Source organism: Thunnus thynnus, chromosome 17 (assembly GCF_963924715.1).
Source record: "Thunnus thynnus chromosome 17, fThuThy2.1, whole genome shotgun sequence".
Classification (NCBI taxonomy): domain Eukaryota; kingdom Metazoa; phylum Chordata; class Actinopteri; order Scombriformes; family Scombridae; genus Thunnus; species Thunnus thynnus.
In genome coordinates this window covers 27,107,041-27,125,836 of record NC_089533.1, presented here as the reverse complement: position 1 = coordinate 27,125,836, position 18,796 = coordinate 27,107,041, and the positions used below count along the sequence as shown (strand labels likewise).

Here is an 18,796-nt window from a genome sequence, read left to right as displayed (position 1 = left end):
ATATTGGTGTATAAGGTAAACTTGTCATTCTCAACAAATGATAGTATTTCCACAAGTACTGTCAAATTATTGAATAAGGGATCTGTTTCCTGAATTATTTGTTTTTAATCTATCCGGTTTATTTTGATCAAGGTGTTTACACAAGGTCACTATGACTGAGTTGAATAAACACATTTAATTGCATTCTACTGAAGGACTGCAGGTACAGCATATCTCCAATACTGGTTCCTACTGAAGATGTAAATGGTAAGTGGGTCACAAACACATAGTTTCATTTTTTATAAAGGCTGAGTAATTTCCTAAAACAGCTGGTCACTGTCATTTTTAACAAACATTAATCAAACAGGAGGAAATAGTGCATGTGTTGGGGACTATTTTCAGTGGTGGATTAAGAACCATTTGCTGTGCTAGTGAATGTTTCTAGCAGCAAGATGGTGTGTGTGGGATTGAGTCAAAATAAACTACAGTGTACAGTATGTATTCATGGTAATGAAGGAACATGTCACCCAGTGCAGTGGTGTGGCTCATTGACATGTTTTAATAGTTTTTGAACAGTAAAAGGAATAATATACATCAGGCTGTAATACACACAATACTAAGTAGATCATTTCACGGTTGGTTTTTCATGGGATTTGTTGTTAGTAAGATAACTGTAGAGTAACACCAGACATGTCCTTTAAGTTATTAAGAACTATTTCATTCTTTATCGCAGACATACTGAATATTGAACTCATAATATTAAGCTTTGTATTTTACCATGAGTTCCATGCACAAACATGAAGGGCTATCAGCTGGAGGCATTAATGTCCTTTGTGGCCCTTCTCCTCTGCCGTAGCTTGGGTGTAAATGTGTTGTGTAGATAAGAGCGGTCGAGCTGACAGAGTCTTATCACAGATAGCTGATAGCAGTGAGCCAGCAGGAAAATCCCCTCCAGCTCTGACTTCACTCAGCTCTGCTCTGTGCTATTCTCATATCATCATTCTGTGAATATAACACAGCTACTGTGACCTCCAACCTTTGACCTCTGTTTGTAAATTTGAAACTGATGTTTTTTTGGGTTTTTTTTTTTTAGTTTTGATAATTATTGTTCCAAGTAGCGACTGCAACAGCTGCATGATTATGGCAATGCTGAAGTATCTTGAGCTGCAGTTCTTCTGATGGCCACTAGATGCTGCATCCAAGAAAACTCTGACTGGGTTGAAATCAATGGGAACATCTCACATGGCATCCTTTAAATGCTTGCTGACCAAAAATACTGGAAGGACCATATTTCTCAAAATTGATAAAAGGATGTGATATTTAACAAACTATTTATTTTTATAATGTCAGACATGCAATATTATTCTTGTCAGTCCCCTCAAGAAGAATAGATAATAGTTATTAGATAGCTAATAGATTTTTGATACTAAGTGATAATCATTTGTGGAGGCTCTGCCATAACTGTGTGTCGGGACATGAATAGTACATTCAAGCTAACTAAATTTCAACTTCTTTATGTCTGTTGATTATTGTCAGTCCTAAAACCAGCTTACGGCTGGTGTTACTGGTCTTTCTACAGTCTCTGGTTTGTCCAAGTGGAAGCTGCTCACCAACAACAGCAGAAATAAACATCAAAATCTGGATCTCTTTTCCCTTCCAAGAGAATTAATAAAATTGCAGTCCCAACTGACTACAGTAAAAAAGCGTGACACATGCAAACACAAGTACTGTACTTTAGTACAGTTTTGAGGTACTTGTACTTTACTTGAGTATTTCCATTTGCTGCTACTTTCTACTTCCACTCTACAACATTTCAGAGGGAAATATTGTACTTTTTACTCCACTACATTTATTTGACAGCTTTAGTTACTTTTCAGATGAAGATTTGACACAATGGATAATATAACAAGCTTTTAAAATACAACACATTGTTAAAGATGAAATCAGTGGTTTCGAACCTTTTTGGCTTTTGACGTCTTACAAAAAGCAGTGTGTAGTCGGGGTCACATTTCACATGTCTATGAGTTGTTAACAGCTCCACCAAATAGTGATTTTTCCCTCTAAACTTCTCACATGCTTTCATTTCAATAAATGTTCAAATGATCCAATATTTCACCAAAAATCAAAGATAAGACAAAAAGTCCAAAAACTGAAAACAGATTTGTGTATCAGAATTTTGTTTTTTCTTCTTTCCTCTCCCATTAATCATCTCACGACCCCTCAGATTTATCTGGTGACCATTTGGAGGAGCCCAACCCCTAGGTTGGGAACCACTGGACTAAACTAGCTAACTGTATATAAAGTAGTGTAAACTAGCTCCACCTCCAGCAGCTACAACAGTAACATGCTGCTCTAACACTGATGCTTCACTATTAATAATCTAATGATGTCATATATAATAATATATCAGTCAGAGGGACCAAACCACTACTTTTACTGCAATACTTTAACTACATCAAGCTCATAATACTTACATACTTTTACTTAAGTAGGATTTTTCATGAAGGACTTTTACTTGTAATGGAGTATTTTTACTTTCCTGTATTGGTTCATTTACTGGAGTAAAGGATCTGAATACTTCTTCCATCACTGCCAAAACACCGCAAAGAGCTTTATAATACTATAAGACAACTCTTGAAAATGATCATAGTGGCATTCTTTTTATCTTGCGTCGTGCCAATGACAAGATAAAGAGTAGAAATACAACATTGATCATTGCAGTTTGACTGACTACCAAAACTTGAGTGTTTAACTTTTTTTTTTACCAGAGCCCTATGCATCACCACCCTCTGAGATCTCAGCAATTATTCTGGTGACTACAATCATATCATAACTTAGAGAACCAATGGAAAAAGCCACAACAATGAAAGCCAAGTTGTAATAAACTGCAGCTTTCCTTTACATCTATGGACTTGTTTTCATTGCCTACCATATCCACAGTGCACTGTGGCTGTGGTTGTCACAGGTCAGATTGGAGGTTAAATATGGCAGGAAGCCTTCCAAAATACAGCTTTAATGTTTTCCACTGAAAGATAAGAAACAGTGGAATATAAAAAGAGTAAAAGTCATGAAAATACCAGTGAGGTGGGAAAATAATCTTCTGACTGTAGTGAAGCTCACTGAAAAGACAGTATAAGTTTTTCAACTCAAGATGGAAAGAAGTAAATGGAGCATCTACTTGTTCACTTACTTTTCAAAACTTACCTGCTGAAAACAAAAAAAAATGTTGGAAACAGTGTGTATCAATGACTGACCACACCGGAGTCTGGTTTTACTATCAGATTTATCAAATTTAATCTGACAGCATTTAAACACAATGAAGGAAAAATGAAGTAGTTGAGTCTGCTGTGCTAATACTTTCTCTCTTTCTCTCTCTCTCTCTTTCTCTTTCTCCATCTGTGAGATGTGTGTGTGTGTGTGTGTGTGTGTGTATGTTCAAATGTTATTAATAACGGTTAATAGATGCTGTTAAGTGTCTGCATCGGTGAATCAGGTTTCAGCACTAATGCAACGACGTCAGCAGTCTGGATGCACCACTCCTCTCTGTCAATGCCTCTCTTTCATTCTCTCTCCTATATCATCTTTCATGGTTTTCAGAAAGCCCCTCATAACACACACTCTCAACACACATCTCTACTCTTTTCCAGGAATATAGGAGCATAACTTCCTGGTTCTGGAGTCATTTGACCTGTCTGACAGGATTGTTAGAGGAGGCACAGTTGGAGAGGGCAGGACAACAGAAATCCTACCTGTCCTCTCTGTAAAGCTGTGTGTAATGTAATGGTCACAGGTTTAAACTGTGCACTATTCTTCATATGTTGTCTAATCACACTTCTTAATTAGCCCCGATTCAGGACTATGGTATATCCTGGATGGACATTTCAATTTCAGAAGAAAAATGGTAGAGGAAGAATGTTGAATTACAGCTGGGTTGTAGGCAATCTTCTTCACTTCTCAGCCTTTAAAGTGGAAAAAAAACATCAGATGAGTGTAAAGTAACAAGAAAACACAAATTATCCTGACTGAAAAACGTCTGCACTATGGGTTAAGGTCAGCTCAAACAATTTACTTAAACCAAAGATTGTGCAGGACTTCCTCCTCACTCACTGACCAGAGTGCTGCTAAGTAGCAGTGTGCTCAGTGCTGCCTCTAGTGGCCAAAAGCTATATGACAGCTCTTGAAAGCTCTTGAATAACAGTTGTCTCTTTTATTTATAGTATCTTTACACCAATCTTTTTGCTCATTTTATAAATTGCTAATGCAGTTGCCTACCATCTGGTGAGTTTGTATTTTCAACATTCACATTGTAACCAACTTAATGAACCCCTGAGGGACTGACATGTCCTTACAGTCCTCACATTCTGTGGTATGTAGTATATGTAGTGTAAAAATAGTCATAGATGTCAGTGTTTTAAAAACAGTGACGATTGATTGTCACACACATGGCAGTACACATCACTGGTCACCACTCATGGTCTGAAATCTGATAAATAAGAAAATCAAAACCAGAAATAAACTTGTATGTCTGTTTTTCGCTTGGTGCTCTTTTAGTTTCCAGGAACTCAAGCAGACTGACCTTCTTCCCTCCTGTGGGGTCATGACCCTTAGGTGAGCTCAGCCTGGTTTCTATCTTGTCTCAGGTCAGGAGTGGAGTTGGTAATCAGGAAAGATCCACACCTCAGACTGTTTGTTTCTGACTGTTTAGTCTGCTTATTTAAGTAGAAAACAATATTAAAACTGCGGTAATCAACATTTTATATGAACAATGGGTCAAATGACTATGTGTGATGTTAAAAGTGTTTCTCATAGTGACAAAACCACATAATTATTACAAACTCTGTAGTTCCCCAAAGCTCGGCTTTATAGCATATCTTACCTTACTGTTTTAGTTTTACAACCTGCAACTTTATTTTCCAAATGAATGCTACTGTTGTTCCGTGCCTGCAAGGTAACTGTTTGATAACACATTAGTTATATTCACATACATATATGAATACATGTCAATGTGTATGAGAAATTCAGCTTCTCACTGAGTTCTGCTCCAAGGAGGTCAAAAAACTGATTAGTGTTACTTTAACTTTTCCCATTTCCATGTGAAAATAATCCCAAAAGTTTCATTCAGAACCTTAATTAATTTTAATCAGAGTCACTAAGAGGAGACACTAAGATCCCAATTTCAACAATACAACTATTACAAAATTTATGAAAAAGCTACACTGCTATCACTGAAACCTGATTCACCGATGCAGACACTTAACAGCATCAACCGTTATTAATAACATTTGAACACACACACACACACACACACACACACACACATTTTGCATATACATCCACAAATACAAGTAAGTGAATATAACACATGCATACATATACATATATACACATACTTGCTTTTGTAGTGCTTTTGAATCTCAGCTAATTGTAGTTTGATTCTTAAAGCCTCTCTACCCTCAAAAATGTGTTTTTCCTATTGTTCCTTCCCTTGCAATTAGCTTCACTGTGCAGAATGATATATGTACAGACTTTGTTTTCATATTCATCTGCTGGGGGAACATTTCTCTGTGCTCACTGAAAGTCTGAATTTAAGGGGTGAGCCTACGAGCAACATTTGTAACATTTGGAGGTTAATCGTGGTCCAGTATGCAACTTACACAAGTTGGAAACTTGAAGCCTTCAGTTCACATACACTGAGAATGAGCTTTTCATTGAAGGTGAAATTATCTTTATCTTTTTTTCAATTAGGGAGAAAGAGTAGATGGAATTTTAAGTTTTTCAATGTGGTAATTGTACATTTTTTGAGGAAAATTATATTACACACATATTATTATTTCAGGCAGATTATTGTTTATATATCTTACAACCTGTCTGCCCAATATCACAAATTGCCTCAGGGTGCTTTACATTCTGTACAGGAATAAAAAATCCCCTGTCCTTAGACCCTCGATTCAAATACGGAAAAACTCCCTAAAAAAAAACAACCTCTAAATGGAAGAAACCTCAGGAAGAGCAACAGAGAAGGGATCCCCGCACACAAGGGAGATTCACATCACACAGTTTACACACACGGGAGAAGACACAAGAACAGACATTATTCACAGACCAGAGAGAGAAGGATGAAGCCATCATTGGTGGTATGGGGACTAATATATCGATGCACATGAGCTGCTGCTTCCAGTGTCCAAGTTTTCTCCACTTTTCAGCTCTGAGAGAGTTTGCTTGGCTTTAATTAGCAGAGCAAAATCACAATTCAACTTGAGTTTTGCCTCTTTTACATCTCTATAGTATTTCTCATCTAGTCTATTGAAATGTCGTTCAAAATACAATACATTAATGGGATTCAGACAGGTCTGTAACAGGTTAGATTAATGTCTGAATCTTGCTGATTAATCGGGTCACATGTCACTGAATATAATCTGTGAGGTCTCTGAAGAATGGGTTCTGATGTTCTGTTTGTTGCCCACAGCTGGCTGTGTTTAGAATTCTTTCCTTTGAGTTTATGAACTACCTGCAACGATCACACAGCAGCTTAAAGTGATATGTGCTCTCCAAATTAAGAGGCATGTGGCACAGCAGCAGTAACTTCTTTAATGATTTAAATTCATCCAACACGCCAACCGGATCGGTCAGGATCTAACGGTAATGTTCAGTGTTCCTCTACCACATCCGACAGGACACTTTCCAGGTTTATACAATGAGCAGCCCTTCTCAGTATGACTCCTGAACTCCATCAGAGCTGTCAGGGCATTTTTATTTTAAGTAGCTAAAAGTCTAAACTCTGTCTCCTCTGCAGATATTTCTCTGCCCTGTCAAGTTTGTTATCTTAGTTTTCAGTTCTGCTGCTTAACAGGTGTGTGAAGCAGACTTAAATCCTTAAAGAAATTACTTTTTTATTTTACCTTAAGTTTTTGCCTGATTGGACGAATAGGTCTATCATTACACACAAACAGGAAGTGGTATTATTGTGTTTTGGAGCTTGATGGTTGGTTCTTCATGGATGTGAACTTCAGATAGCCTACACCTGGGCCTCTTTCTAACTGGTCTATTTAAAGAGCCAGTTCACCCAAAAAATGTTTTCTCTCTTTTCTCTACCTCAAGTTGTATCCAGCCCTGGACAAATTTGGCTCAGCATCAGATGTTTTCAAAATCTAAAAATGCCCTGTTGATAGCCAGAGAAGCAGAGCGGTTCCAGGATGGGTGCTGGTCATGCAAGAGATGTTTGAAAGACAAGAGAGGACAAGAGGAGAAAATAGGGAGAGAGAGGGAAAGAGGAGAGTTGGTTAGAGAGATGCAACAGTTATCAGAACAGTTACAATAATCAATAATCTCATTGGAAGGACAGCACTTAGTAAATTCATTGACACTGAAACCAATCCACTGTGCAGTACAATTTCATTAAGGACTCAATTAAAGGCAACTAATTGAAGGTTAAGGCAAAAAGATGGTATTTAAGTTTAGTTTTAAAAGACTCAACAGACTCGGATTGCTTGACATCAGCAGGGAGGTTGCTGCTGACTTCTTTTTAACTTTGGGTACACACAGGAGCCCTGCAGTCCGAGAGCGGAGAGCTTGAGAATGAATTTAAGGTTTAAAGGACTAGTCTGTAGGATTTAGTGGCATCTAGTGATGAGGTTACAGATTGCAACCAACTAAATACCCCTCCCCTTACCAAGCGTAGGAGAACATACAGCGGCCGCAAAACTCGCAAAAACCGCAAAAGGCCCTCTCTAGAGCCAGTGTTTGGTTTGTCCGTTCTGGGTTACTATAGAAACATGGCGGTGCAACATGGTGGGCCCCGTGGAAGAGGACCCACTCTCTATGTAGATATAAAGGGCTCATTCTAAGGTAACAAAAACACAATGATTCTTATTTCCAGGTGATTATACACTAATGAAAACATACTTATGAATATTATATTCCATTTCTGCCAAGTCCGTTCCACTAGATGCCACTAAATTCTACACACTGCACCTTCATGGAGATCAGGCAGGTATGGTGGGATATGCCCATTTAGGATTTTATGAGTCATCAGAAGCACTTTAAAGTTTGATTTAACATGGACAGAAAGCCAATGAAGAGAGGCTAGAATTGGTGTAATATGGTCAAATTTTCTTGTTTTTGTTAATATTCTAGCTGCAGCATTTTGAATCATTTGAAGACTTTCACTACTAGCATGTGGCACAACATTACTGTACTCAAGTCTGGATGAAACAAATGCTTGTATTAGAATCTCTGTGTCAGCCATGGACAATGAAGACCGAATTTTAGCAGTGTTGCATAGATTATTGGATGCTACACTTCATGAAATCACACAGTTGTTGAGAGTTACTGTTACATGATCATACTGGTGTCTGTGTCTTCCACTGCAAAGAAAAAATAAGAAATAAGTTGTGTCCATTGTCTGTTTCCATATTTTTCATATTGAGATCCAATCAGACTACAGACAGAATCAAGATAATGAGAACACTGATCATAAGCAGGCATAACTTTAAAGGCCCCATGATCAGACGTCATTATCCAGATACAGATCACAGGTTACACCTAGTGGATATGAGCTACAAATAAAATTACAACTGAATTACTACAGGAATTAAATATAAATGTAGACAGATAGAAGCACTGGAGCTCTGACCTTCTGCCCTCTCTCTCTCTCTCTCTCTCTCTCTCTCTCTCTCTCTCTCCTGTAGTTTCTCCACCACCCAGACAGCCGTGTGGGCGTCATGTAATCTTCTTGTCCCAGTCTGTTCCTGCAGACTTCCTGCCCACTCGCTCTCCCTCTCTCTCCTTTCAGCCCTTCAGTGATCATTAACTTCCCTCCTTGTTGCACGCCCACGCCGCTCGTCCTGATTTCGTCCTGGTGGTGGGACGGCGGTGTGTCTGCTGTCAGGTCCTTCACAGAGGGTCCGGAGGAGAGAAATGGATGACGGGTTCATTGGAGGCAGTTATAATGGGAGGGGGTAATCAGTAACAAGAAGGTGTTTAAACTGTGAAACAGACACTTCATGAGCAAACATTTGCTATATAGAGATTTTGCCCTTTTGATAAGAAACAAAGAAAGATGCTTTTAAAAAAAACATGTCTACATACTTGAACAATTCAAGGATAAAATATAAGATAAATCCTCTCCAAAAAATACACTTCAACAAATCTCTTTCCTTTGTAAAAAAAAAGATCAGTCCTGTGCACAGTTGTAGGCCATTGTTTTACACACACTCACAGAAAGAACATTGTGTTGTCGTCAAGGCGATCCCGGTTTCCTGTCCTGCTGTACCGGCAGGGCTTGGCCCACCAGAAGGCCTCCTGTCTGCCTTAACCTCATTTCTGTAACAGATCAGCTCATTCATTCAATTAGCAAACACACATGCTCAAACGTGCACTCAAACGTGCACTCGCACATGCACGTTCAGCTTTCATCAGAAATCTATGGCCTCCCAATCCAATTGTTGAAAAGTAAACTGATTCCCAAAAGTCCCTGCGATGTCTGTGACGCTCTCCATACGATCGATAGAAACCTTTTGATCCGTAGAAAGATTTCCTCCATTCCTGTGAGGAAAATGTGCAAAGAGGAGATAAAGTCAAATCAATAATCTTTAAAGTGGCGATCAGAGTTAGTGGACGGGACTGGATGAAGAAATGGGAACGGTTGATCAGAGCTGATGGGAAATTGCTGCAGAGGAGAGCGTCTTTAAACAGAAGCCATAGATGAACCTGCAGTGTTTTATGTATTTGGCTGCTGAGTGTTCTGTAGACACTCTGTCAGTGCTGGATGTTACAGTGGAGGACAGTCAATCACACACTGACCAATTTAAATGTCAGAGCTGAACAGCTGGCACTCAGCACAGTATTAGACTCAACAAAAGTACATGTTCACAATAGATTTATAGTCTCAGTGTTGAGAAATGATTTCTCTCAAACACTGGCGGTGTTGGTTTGAACACAGAAGTTTTTATACACTTGTATTTCTGAGCCTTTGGTAAACCAAACCTAAGGTTACAGAAAGCCCAGCACTAATTTAAACTCTCTACATACCTATTGAGTAATCCCAGTCTGACCATGTGCTAGGGACAGGGCCAGAAACTTCAAAACACACCCCACATGACATATTACAACTGTCTGGTGAAAACTGCTTTGGTTCTTCTGGTTCTTTTGGCACCACTGATCCTCTTAACCCTGTATTTTTTTCACTTGGCCCTGGTCTGAGTTGCAAGTGTGAAACCAAAGTGTGGAAGTAGTGTAGCTTAATAGTGTGCTGTATGTGTAAATGTGTAAGTGTAATAAAGACCTTTATAGAGTGTAATGATTCTGGTTTATTACTAACTTGGGTCATATTTTCATAGTTCTGGACACCATCCTCCTTGGTAAAAATAACACAGCACTTATCAGGTAACTTACTATAAGGACTGCAGTGACATTAACAAAAAGGAATTTGAATCACAAAATAGAATCAGAAAACAAACAGCTTAGCCAAACTTGCATATTTGAGACAGAAAACGAAGGTGAAATGTAAGATTATAATCCAAACTGCTTGTTCTACACATTCAACCCAGTTTTACAGAGCCACCGCCTGTCTTCAACTTTGATCTTTTTGTGCACATGCTAGGGATGATATTCAACATTTCAGGTGCGCTACTTTTAACTTTCCCCTCCACATAAAACGGTTTCCATACTGCATACTTGTTTAAAACCTGCCTGATTGCTTGTGTTTTGTTTTTTTTCCATTGTCACCCATATATTGGATAACACTCAAGCTTACATGTATAAACAGCATATACAGTATGTTCCACAGCTTTGACAATAAAACGTATCAGATATAAGGTCTCTACAGATCTGAGTCCTTTTCTCCAGGCCTTCTCAGTGCCTGTGTAGTTCACATTTTATCTTTAATTTAACTGACAAGAATCATTTCACCGTGTTGTAGCCCTGTTATGCTATTACAGCAGCAGTGGTAAGAATACTAGATAGTATTGGCAACTGTTGTGTGAATAAGCCTGACTCGACCTGTAGCAGCAGTATGTAGTAATAGTAGCTAGTAACAGAAGTATACCGTGGTACCACTGTACTGTACATGAGTTTCTATTCTTTCTCTGTTATTTCTCGGAGCATTTTGCAGGGAGGCCTGAGAGCAGCAGGCCGGCTCACAGCTCCTCCTTTATTCTCTGCTTCTCTCTTTGCTCTGACAGATCCGTGCTCATATCAGATTGATGGGCCGGTTTGATTGAAGTCTCTTTGTCGTGCTAATGTCACCGCGAGTGATGGATGAGGCGCGTGCGCCAATACAAACGCGCGCGCGCAAACTCCACTCCTAAACCGAAAGCTCCACCACCCCACCCCTCCCCTCCACACACACACACACACACACACACACACACACACACACACACACACACACACAGTGGCTCTCTCGCTCCTGTGACCGGCTGACAAACTTCTGGCCTCCTGGTCACCATAGGCGACGTGACGACGAGCCACGTGACCCTAGAGGTAAGAAAAGAAGTGACATGGAAAAGAGAGAGAGAGAGGGAGAGAGAGAGAGAGAGAGATACGGAAAAAAAGGGGGAAGCAGAGAATGTGAGGGGAGAAAGACAGAATTGAGGAAGACGGAGTGTAAATGTGTGGAGGTGAAAAGGTGACTCGACTCTTTTCTGTCCTCTCGCGTTGTTTTCCACCGTCACCGATGACTCTGGAAATCACAGGTTGAGTTGATCTATTGACAGCGCGAAGGCCTTCCGTTTACGCACACACACCGACACACATCACAGCAGAGCACATTATTCATGTGTGCTTCAGTTTTGGGGACGTGCAGCCTGCGCTTTCTTTTCCTTCACATTGGAAGTTTTTTTTTTTTCTTCTTCGCATTTTGCTGATAATTTCCCTTTTTACTTATTATCCCATTTGCATTTTTTCACAGTTTTTTTTGGAGGTTTCTGTTTTTATTTTGATTTTTTCGTTCTACATAGATCACAGTTTACTCTTAGAACACTTTTTTATATGCAGTTCTTTTTTTAAATTTCTTTCATCTAATTTCCATTAACTTCGTTTGTGTGTGTTCCTGTTTCTGCTGATAATTATAAACTTTATTCAGTCCAGCCGTGCCTCCGGCCTGCATGGACACATCTAACATGAACTCCTTTGTGGAATACTCCATTTGTAACCGACCGGGGACCGGCGCTTACTCTGCGCCCAAATCTGGTTACCATCACCATCATCATCTGCATCACCATCACCATCCTCTGGATCAGCATCAGGGCTTCCCGGTGACATCCGGTACCTTCCACACGGGCCACAGCGGCTCCCCAGCTCCCATTAACGTGTCAAGAAGTGACACCAGCACCGGGGAAGCCAGTTACACCGGGGATGGGCGGCTGTACGTGGGCACCGGAGCACCAACGGGCGCTGGAGGAGCGCACGGGACGACAGGGTCGGCCCAGCATCATCAGCAACATCATCATCATCATGAACAGCAGACGCATAACAGTTACCACCACCATCCTCATCTTCACCAAACTCAAAGCTTACAAAGCGGAATATTGTCTTCATATAGTAACGGGAATACCGGCAACACCGGGGCCTATGCGGCCCAGGCGTGCGCCACAAACTCGGAGTATGTTGCAGCGACGGGCCCTCACAACACCGTTCACCCTCAGTATTTCATGGAGGAGTCTGTGTCCTCCACCTACTATCATCAATCAACCTTCACCACCTCGGCCCCCACCGTCGGCCCCAGCTACGGGGCCCTGGCCGCGGCCTACTGCGGGCCTCAGGGCGCCCTAGCCGGGTCTCAGTACCCGCAGCAGCTTGGCGGGGGTCTGGACGCAGCGGGCTACCTGGGGCTTCCACAGGGGGGAGGTTACGGGGAGCTGCCGGTCTCCCAGGACCGAGAGAGGGAGGACGAGGAGGGCCAGCAGGCCGGGCAGGGGCAGACCTTCGACTGGATGAAGGTGAAGAGGAACCCGCCTAAAACAGGTGAGGGAGGGCTGGTGGTTTTCCTGGAGATTATTTGTCCGTTTTGGTGACTTAAAGGTCATGCAGCATTATTAAGAGGTTGGCCCAGCAGCATTTAACTTTGATTTGTGAGGTTTCCAGCAGGAGGCTGAAGATGCGGAGTCATGCTTCTTTTACATTTATCACAGGAAGTATTGCAGCCAAAAGACTCAAAAGAAGTAGTTTATTTTAAGAATGATTGATTGTTTATGAATAGCTGAGAGGAGGGAAAAAAGAGAAATATGTAGCCTGTATTCAGCAACAAACTTAAGAAAGAAAACTTAGGGCTATCAGGCTATAAAGACAAATGTTTTGATTAAAACGCGTTTTAAAGCGAATTTATCTTAACAGCACGAGCTCTGATAAATAACGACATTAATATTATACCTTAAGAGTAAAATGTTGATTTTTTTATTTCCTGTCTTCTCCATGCAGGCCTCGTTTTCATTTTTCTCTGTTTGTAACCACAGCTGTTGGACTTTTCTAATGTAAATTTGACCTCCCTGCTGTTCCTTCCTTCTCTTTTCGCTCGTCTTAATCACTCAGGTCTGGATTCGTTTTGCTCTAAACCGACCGAGAGTTTATAAGCAGCAAATAGATGAATCATACAATTGATAATATATATATATATATATATATATGCTAGGTTTGAAATGTACCATTGATGTAGCCTTTTTTAAGGTGGCTGTCCAACATCAGGATAGGTCAGATATAAATAAAATAACTCGTTTATTATGACTCAGAATTTCATTTCATAACTTTCAACACCAACAAAACATTTTTTGTCATGGAGTTAACATTTCTCCATGAGGGCTGATACTGTATCAAATATGCAGCATTTTAAAATTGTTGTTAAAACACATCTTTTGCTCCAGAAATAAAGAAAAAAATATTAAGCTTTTCATAATGGAAATACCAAGACCAGCTCAACCTCTCAAGAGGAAGATCTGTCTTTTCTATCTTTTATTTATCTGGTTGTTTCATAGTTTTAAACGACTGGACGAAGACATTTTTAAAGTGAAATACGTTTTATTTTTAATTATGACGTAGTGTTGCTGGTGTAGTTATTGTTCCGCATATGAAACGTGGGATTAAACATTTTCTCATTACAACGTAAATTTAACTCGTCTTTTAAATGTGAGGAATAAAATGAAGGCGTTTATGTGTTTTTAGGACTTGGTCAGTATGCAGTCATATCTCAGGAAAGATAGCAGGTCTGGTCTGGGTCAGCGAGGGCCCCCGACGTCTGATATGTTTCTCTTACCCTCTCTTACTCTCTTAATGGATATAGCAGACGGGTTACTTCGCCCTGGGAAGTCTGTCCTGCTCTGTTATCTTTTAAAGCAGCCCCCCCCCCCCCCCCCCCCCCCCTCCCTGCCCGCCCCCCAACCAACCCAAGCATCACCCCCCCTAGTCTTATTTCTCCACCCGTCTGTGCACCAGCCTTTTCTTTTTTTGTTGTTTCCTCTTAACTTCTGCTTTACTCTAAAATTCGGCCTCCCCCGTGGCTTGGAGAGAACTTTAATACAGATCATGAAACACATTTATTCCAGCCGGAGATCCACTGATTGAAACCAGAGCACATCATAGGCCCAATGAAACCTGCAGTCCACATTTAAATAGCCTGATTAGCACTCATAAAATAAATAAATATGATCATAAATACACATTAATAAATAAATCCATGAACACTAAAAAAATGATCCTTAAGCAATTTCTGTTTCCTGATTTCCAATGAATGTGAAGAACAACAACATATTTAATGTATACACTCTGTGTTCTATTCATTAGCATAGAGGAAGATGTAACGTGCATTTTCAGTGATTAATAATATACACACATAATAGAACAAGTTCTTAAAACACATTTATAACAACTTGTGTGTCTCCTCTCTCTCTCCTCCACCCAGTCAAAGTGTCGGACTTCGGCCTCGCGGGCCCGCACAACAATGCCATGCGCACCAACTTCAGCACGCGGCAGCTGACGGAGCTGGAGAAGGAGTTCCACTTCAGCAAGTATCTAACGCGGGCGCGGCGCGTGGAGATCGCCGCCACGCTCGAGCTCAATGAGACGCAGGTGAAGATCTGGTTCCAGAACAGGCGCATGAAGCAGAAGAAGCGCGAGCGGGAGGGCGCCTCCGCCACGGCGCGCTCCTCTTCCTCCTCCTCCTCCTCCGGTTCTTATGATACCGGTGCCGGCAGCGGTTTCAACAAGGAACTCGAGGACACCGACCACTCCTCCGCGTCCACGTCTCCAGGCGCGTCCCCGAGCTCTGAGACGTAGTAGAGTATTGGTTCTCCAGAGCAGTCAGACCCTGTGATGCTGTGGAAAACAGGTGGCCTTCAGTCATGTACTAATGAGAGACAGAATACTTAATGCATTCCGTGTTGTGCGTTATACTACTTAGAGGAAAATCAGCCCTCCAATCATCAGCCTCCCTCATCTACTTCTGCTCTGACTTCCTACATGTCCCAGAATTCCCTTTGACAACTCACACATTCAGCGTGTGGAGAGAAAAACTTACCTTGACCAAATCTCATCTATTGCTGCCTCTCTGGGCACTGACATTATTAGCCAGATGTTTTTTTTATGAAGTAAAAATGATTATTTTTTCTTTAAATATAACAACTGCAGTGATCTGGTTGGAAATCAAAGAGCATTAATGCTGGATACTAAAAATAGACAGTTATCCTACTTTAGTGGATATTGTGACTGCACTATTGTAGTGACAGATTAGGGGACCTACTATGAGGAAACCAACACAAGCAAAATGATGCGATATGGTTGTTGGTGATGCAAAATGCCCCTGTTGGAGGGAAATAATAGAAAATACAATAATGAAACAATAAACCTCCCTTCAATTATCTGGGATGGCAAGTAGGTACAGTAGGTTTCATCATACCTTCAAATTCTGCAAACTTAAGAAATTCCTTCCAAACCAAAACCATATTATTTCATGGAACCACACATTTCATGCTGTGGGCCAGAAACAAATCAGTTGCAGGTACCTTAATGCAGTGGTTTCCAAATGGGGTTCAGGACCCCATGTTGGGTCCTAAGATAAGTCTAAATGGTCATAAAATGATTAAAAGGACACACATTTTTCTCTGATGTTTCTATATTTTCCTGTCTTTGTGAAGTATTGGATACATATACTTCTCCAGACCTCTACAAACACAAGCCAAACAAAGGTTGGTAGCCTGCTGGACTGTTTCTGACAGCATGGATCACACCTCTTTGTTCTGTCCGAACAGGGAGAATCAAAGACCCATGACACTTAAATTAGAGTCTCAGAAAGTGTGGCTTCAGGGGTTGTATTCTCATAGAAACTGGATGTAGTAGCTAAAATGTTTGGTCAATTATTCCTGGACATAAAACATTATTTTCAAGATGATCCCCTTAATGTGGAAGTTGGGGGCTACTTTTAAGTGTGAGATAATTGATGAATCCAGTCTCTGGTGTACAGGCTGATGATGATGATGATGATGATGATGATGATGATGAGATGCACTTTGGCATCTTTATATGATGTCTGAATTACAGGGTTTAACTGGTATTGGGTTATTTAAGGTGGATAATAGATATTTTTTGCTGATATTTAGATTATTTTTCATATTTTTTAAATTTAGAAAAAAAAAAAAAACGCAAATGCCTGTATTTACTGTTTACAAAACTTGGGGATACATGACCAAGAGTTAATGTACAAAAAATGTTGAATTAATTATATAAAACATAACAAGCTGTAGTTCAACCTAAACCCACATACCAGTCTAACTAAATGAGCCTTATGATCAGAAATACAGGGAGCCTCTGGTGGCAAAAATACACTGTTGTCTTCATGGTTGTACATGTTTTTGTTTCACAAACCTTTATTATTATTTTTAATTTTTTTTTTAATGTTTTACATTTTTTGTAAGTATGTGTCATCCCACTCAGCTCTAGTCTTTGCACTATGTGAGTAACATTTTAGACAGAGCTGATGGCCAGGGTGTTCCCCTTCACCTTTCATGAATGGTGACACATTTACTGACATGTTAGTTAGACTCAGGGGGTAATTCGGGATGTGTGTGTGTGTGTGTGTGTGTATGTGTGTGTGTGTGTGTGTACAGGGGGGTCAAGATTAAAGCAAACTACTTAATAAATGCTGAAGTCCGAAAGCAGGGCTGAGTTGGAGAAGTGGGGGAAATTCTATTTTACTGCCTGTCTCCTCCCCCTTGAGAGTAAATTATTGGATGCATTTGATGTTATTGATTATAGATTATGGGGAAATGTGTGAATCAGGGACATTTTTTCCTATTATTCTGAATACTAAAATGCTCACAACATGACAAAAATGACAATATGTGAATGGTTTTACTCCTAATTTTGATGTTTATAAGACTAATTGAATAAATACCTACAAAGTATTTCAGATTCCTATATTTTGTCCTCCTCAAAGTGTATCTTGTAAACGTAATCCAGGAGTAAATCTCTTCATATTTGTGATGTTGTCAGGTTAAAGGTCAACCTCTACTGTGAGCTGATGTCACTGGTATTTTTTTTTTTCTATGATGTCTGTTGTTTTTAAATGAGAGCAGACTGACTGAGTTTTATTAGTTCTGCTGCCTTAGAAACACTCCCAATCATGTTCCTGTCTGTCTTTTTCTATTTCAAGCTACCTCAATTAAAGATTCTTCTGTCAATCCACTACAGAGATGATTTTTCTTTCCTCTTTAGACTGACAGTAAACTGTTTTATGTGTGATATAAATTCACTGATTTGTGAATTACACACATTTGCTGCAACATCCAGCATTTCTAGCTTTTAAAAGCAGTGCAGCTTTACAAAATTTGAATTCTGCGCAACAGCACCATAGCTATAAATATTAAATATTAAAGCTGAAATATTAAAGCAAAAAGACAAAAAAGTAAGAAAGGGTTTAAGGAACAACAACAGTGTGTCAAATGGTTTGTGTGAGGAAATATGCACATAGCACAATATTGACATGTTAAGGGCCTTAATTAAGGTGTGTCCTGCTTTATTATCTGATATTGAGGCTCTGTACCCTCATTATTTCAGATTTGTGCTTATTTGTACTGTATTCCTAATTCCTTCATTTGTTGCTTAATTGTTTTTTTAATTTACCATGCAGCCTCTTGATGAAACACTCAGGAAGGGTAATTTCTTCCATGGGCCCCCCAGCAGCCTTATCTGGCCTTGGCACTGAGAATAGAGAAGATATTCTATATTCTTTTATTATTACTATTATTCAACACATCCCATATGCAGACCCAAACCAACAGTGAATTGATCCACTAACAAGTATTGTGTGTATATCAGAGCCTGATATATCTTACTCCTCTGTGTCATGGAGCTCCACTGTTGTCCAAATCCTGTTAAAAACACATCAACAAACCACACTGTTGCACTGGGTGACATGTTCCTTCATTACCATGAACACACACACTGCAGTTTATTTTGTCTCAATCCCACACACACTGTCCTGCTGCCAGAAATACTCACTAGAGCACCAAATGTGGATTTTTCTGCTGCTAAAAATAGTCCCCAACATTTGCTCTAGTTCCACCAGTTTGAGTAATGTTTGCTAAAAACTACAGTTCCCAGCAGTTGTAGGAAATTATTGAGCACTTTTTAAAAATGAAGCTATAGAGTGTTGTGAGCTGTTAAATTATTTACATATTCAGTTGGACCCAATGGGATGGCGGCTGAAAGCCATAGACAAGCTAGGTAAGTCAGAAAGACAAATTAGCACATTGTTGGCCTTCCATGGGATTTGCTGACAATAAGAAAAATATAGAGTGTCATCAGCCTTATCGTTCAACCGAAGGAATTTCCA

The 18,796-nt window shown here is 40.0% G+C and overlaps 1 protein-coding gene across 1 annotated transcript; it reads left to right on the top strand.

Moving 5' to 3' along the window:
- Positions 1-8,656: 8,656 nt before the first annotated feature.
- Positions 8,657-17,646, top strand: hoxb1a (homeobox B1a). The gene is made up of 2 exons (XM_067570885.1): positions 8,657-12,942; positions 14,870-17,646. Exons 1-2 carry the CDS (start codon positions 12,084-12,086, stop codon positions 15,241-15,243), a joined length of 1,233 nt encoding a protein of 410 aa, XP_067426986.1. The 5' UTR covers positions 8,657-12,083; the 3' UTR covers positions 15,244-17,646.
- Positions 17,647-18,796: the final 1,150 nt, after the last annotated feature.

What these genes read in the sequence shown, in the direction of transcription:
- hoxb1a (XM_067570885.1), top strand. Translation starts at nt 12,084, where the DNA reads ATGGACACATCTAACATGAACTCCTTTGTGGAATACTCCATTTGTAAC. An exon ending in GAGGAACCCGCCTAAAACAG is followed by an intron (nt 12,943 to 14,869) that starts GTGAGGGAGGGC and finishes TCCTCCACCCAG; the next exon opens with TCAAAGTGTCGGACTTCGGC.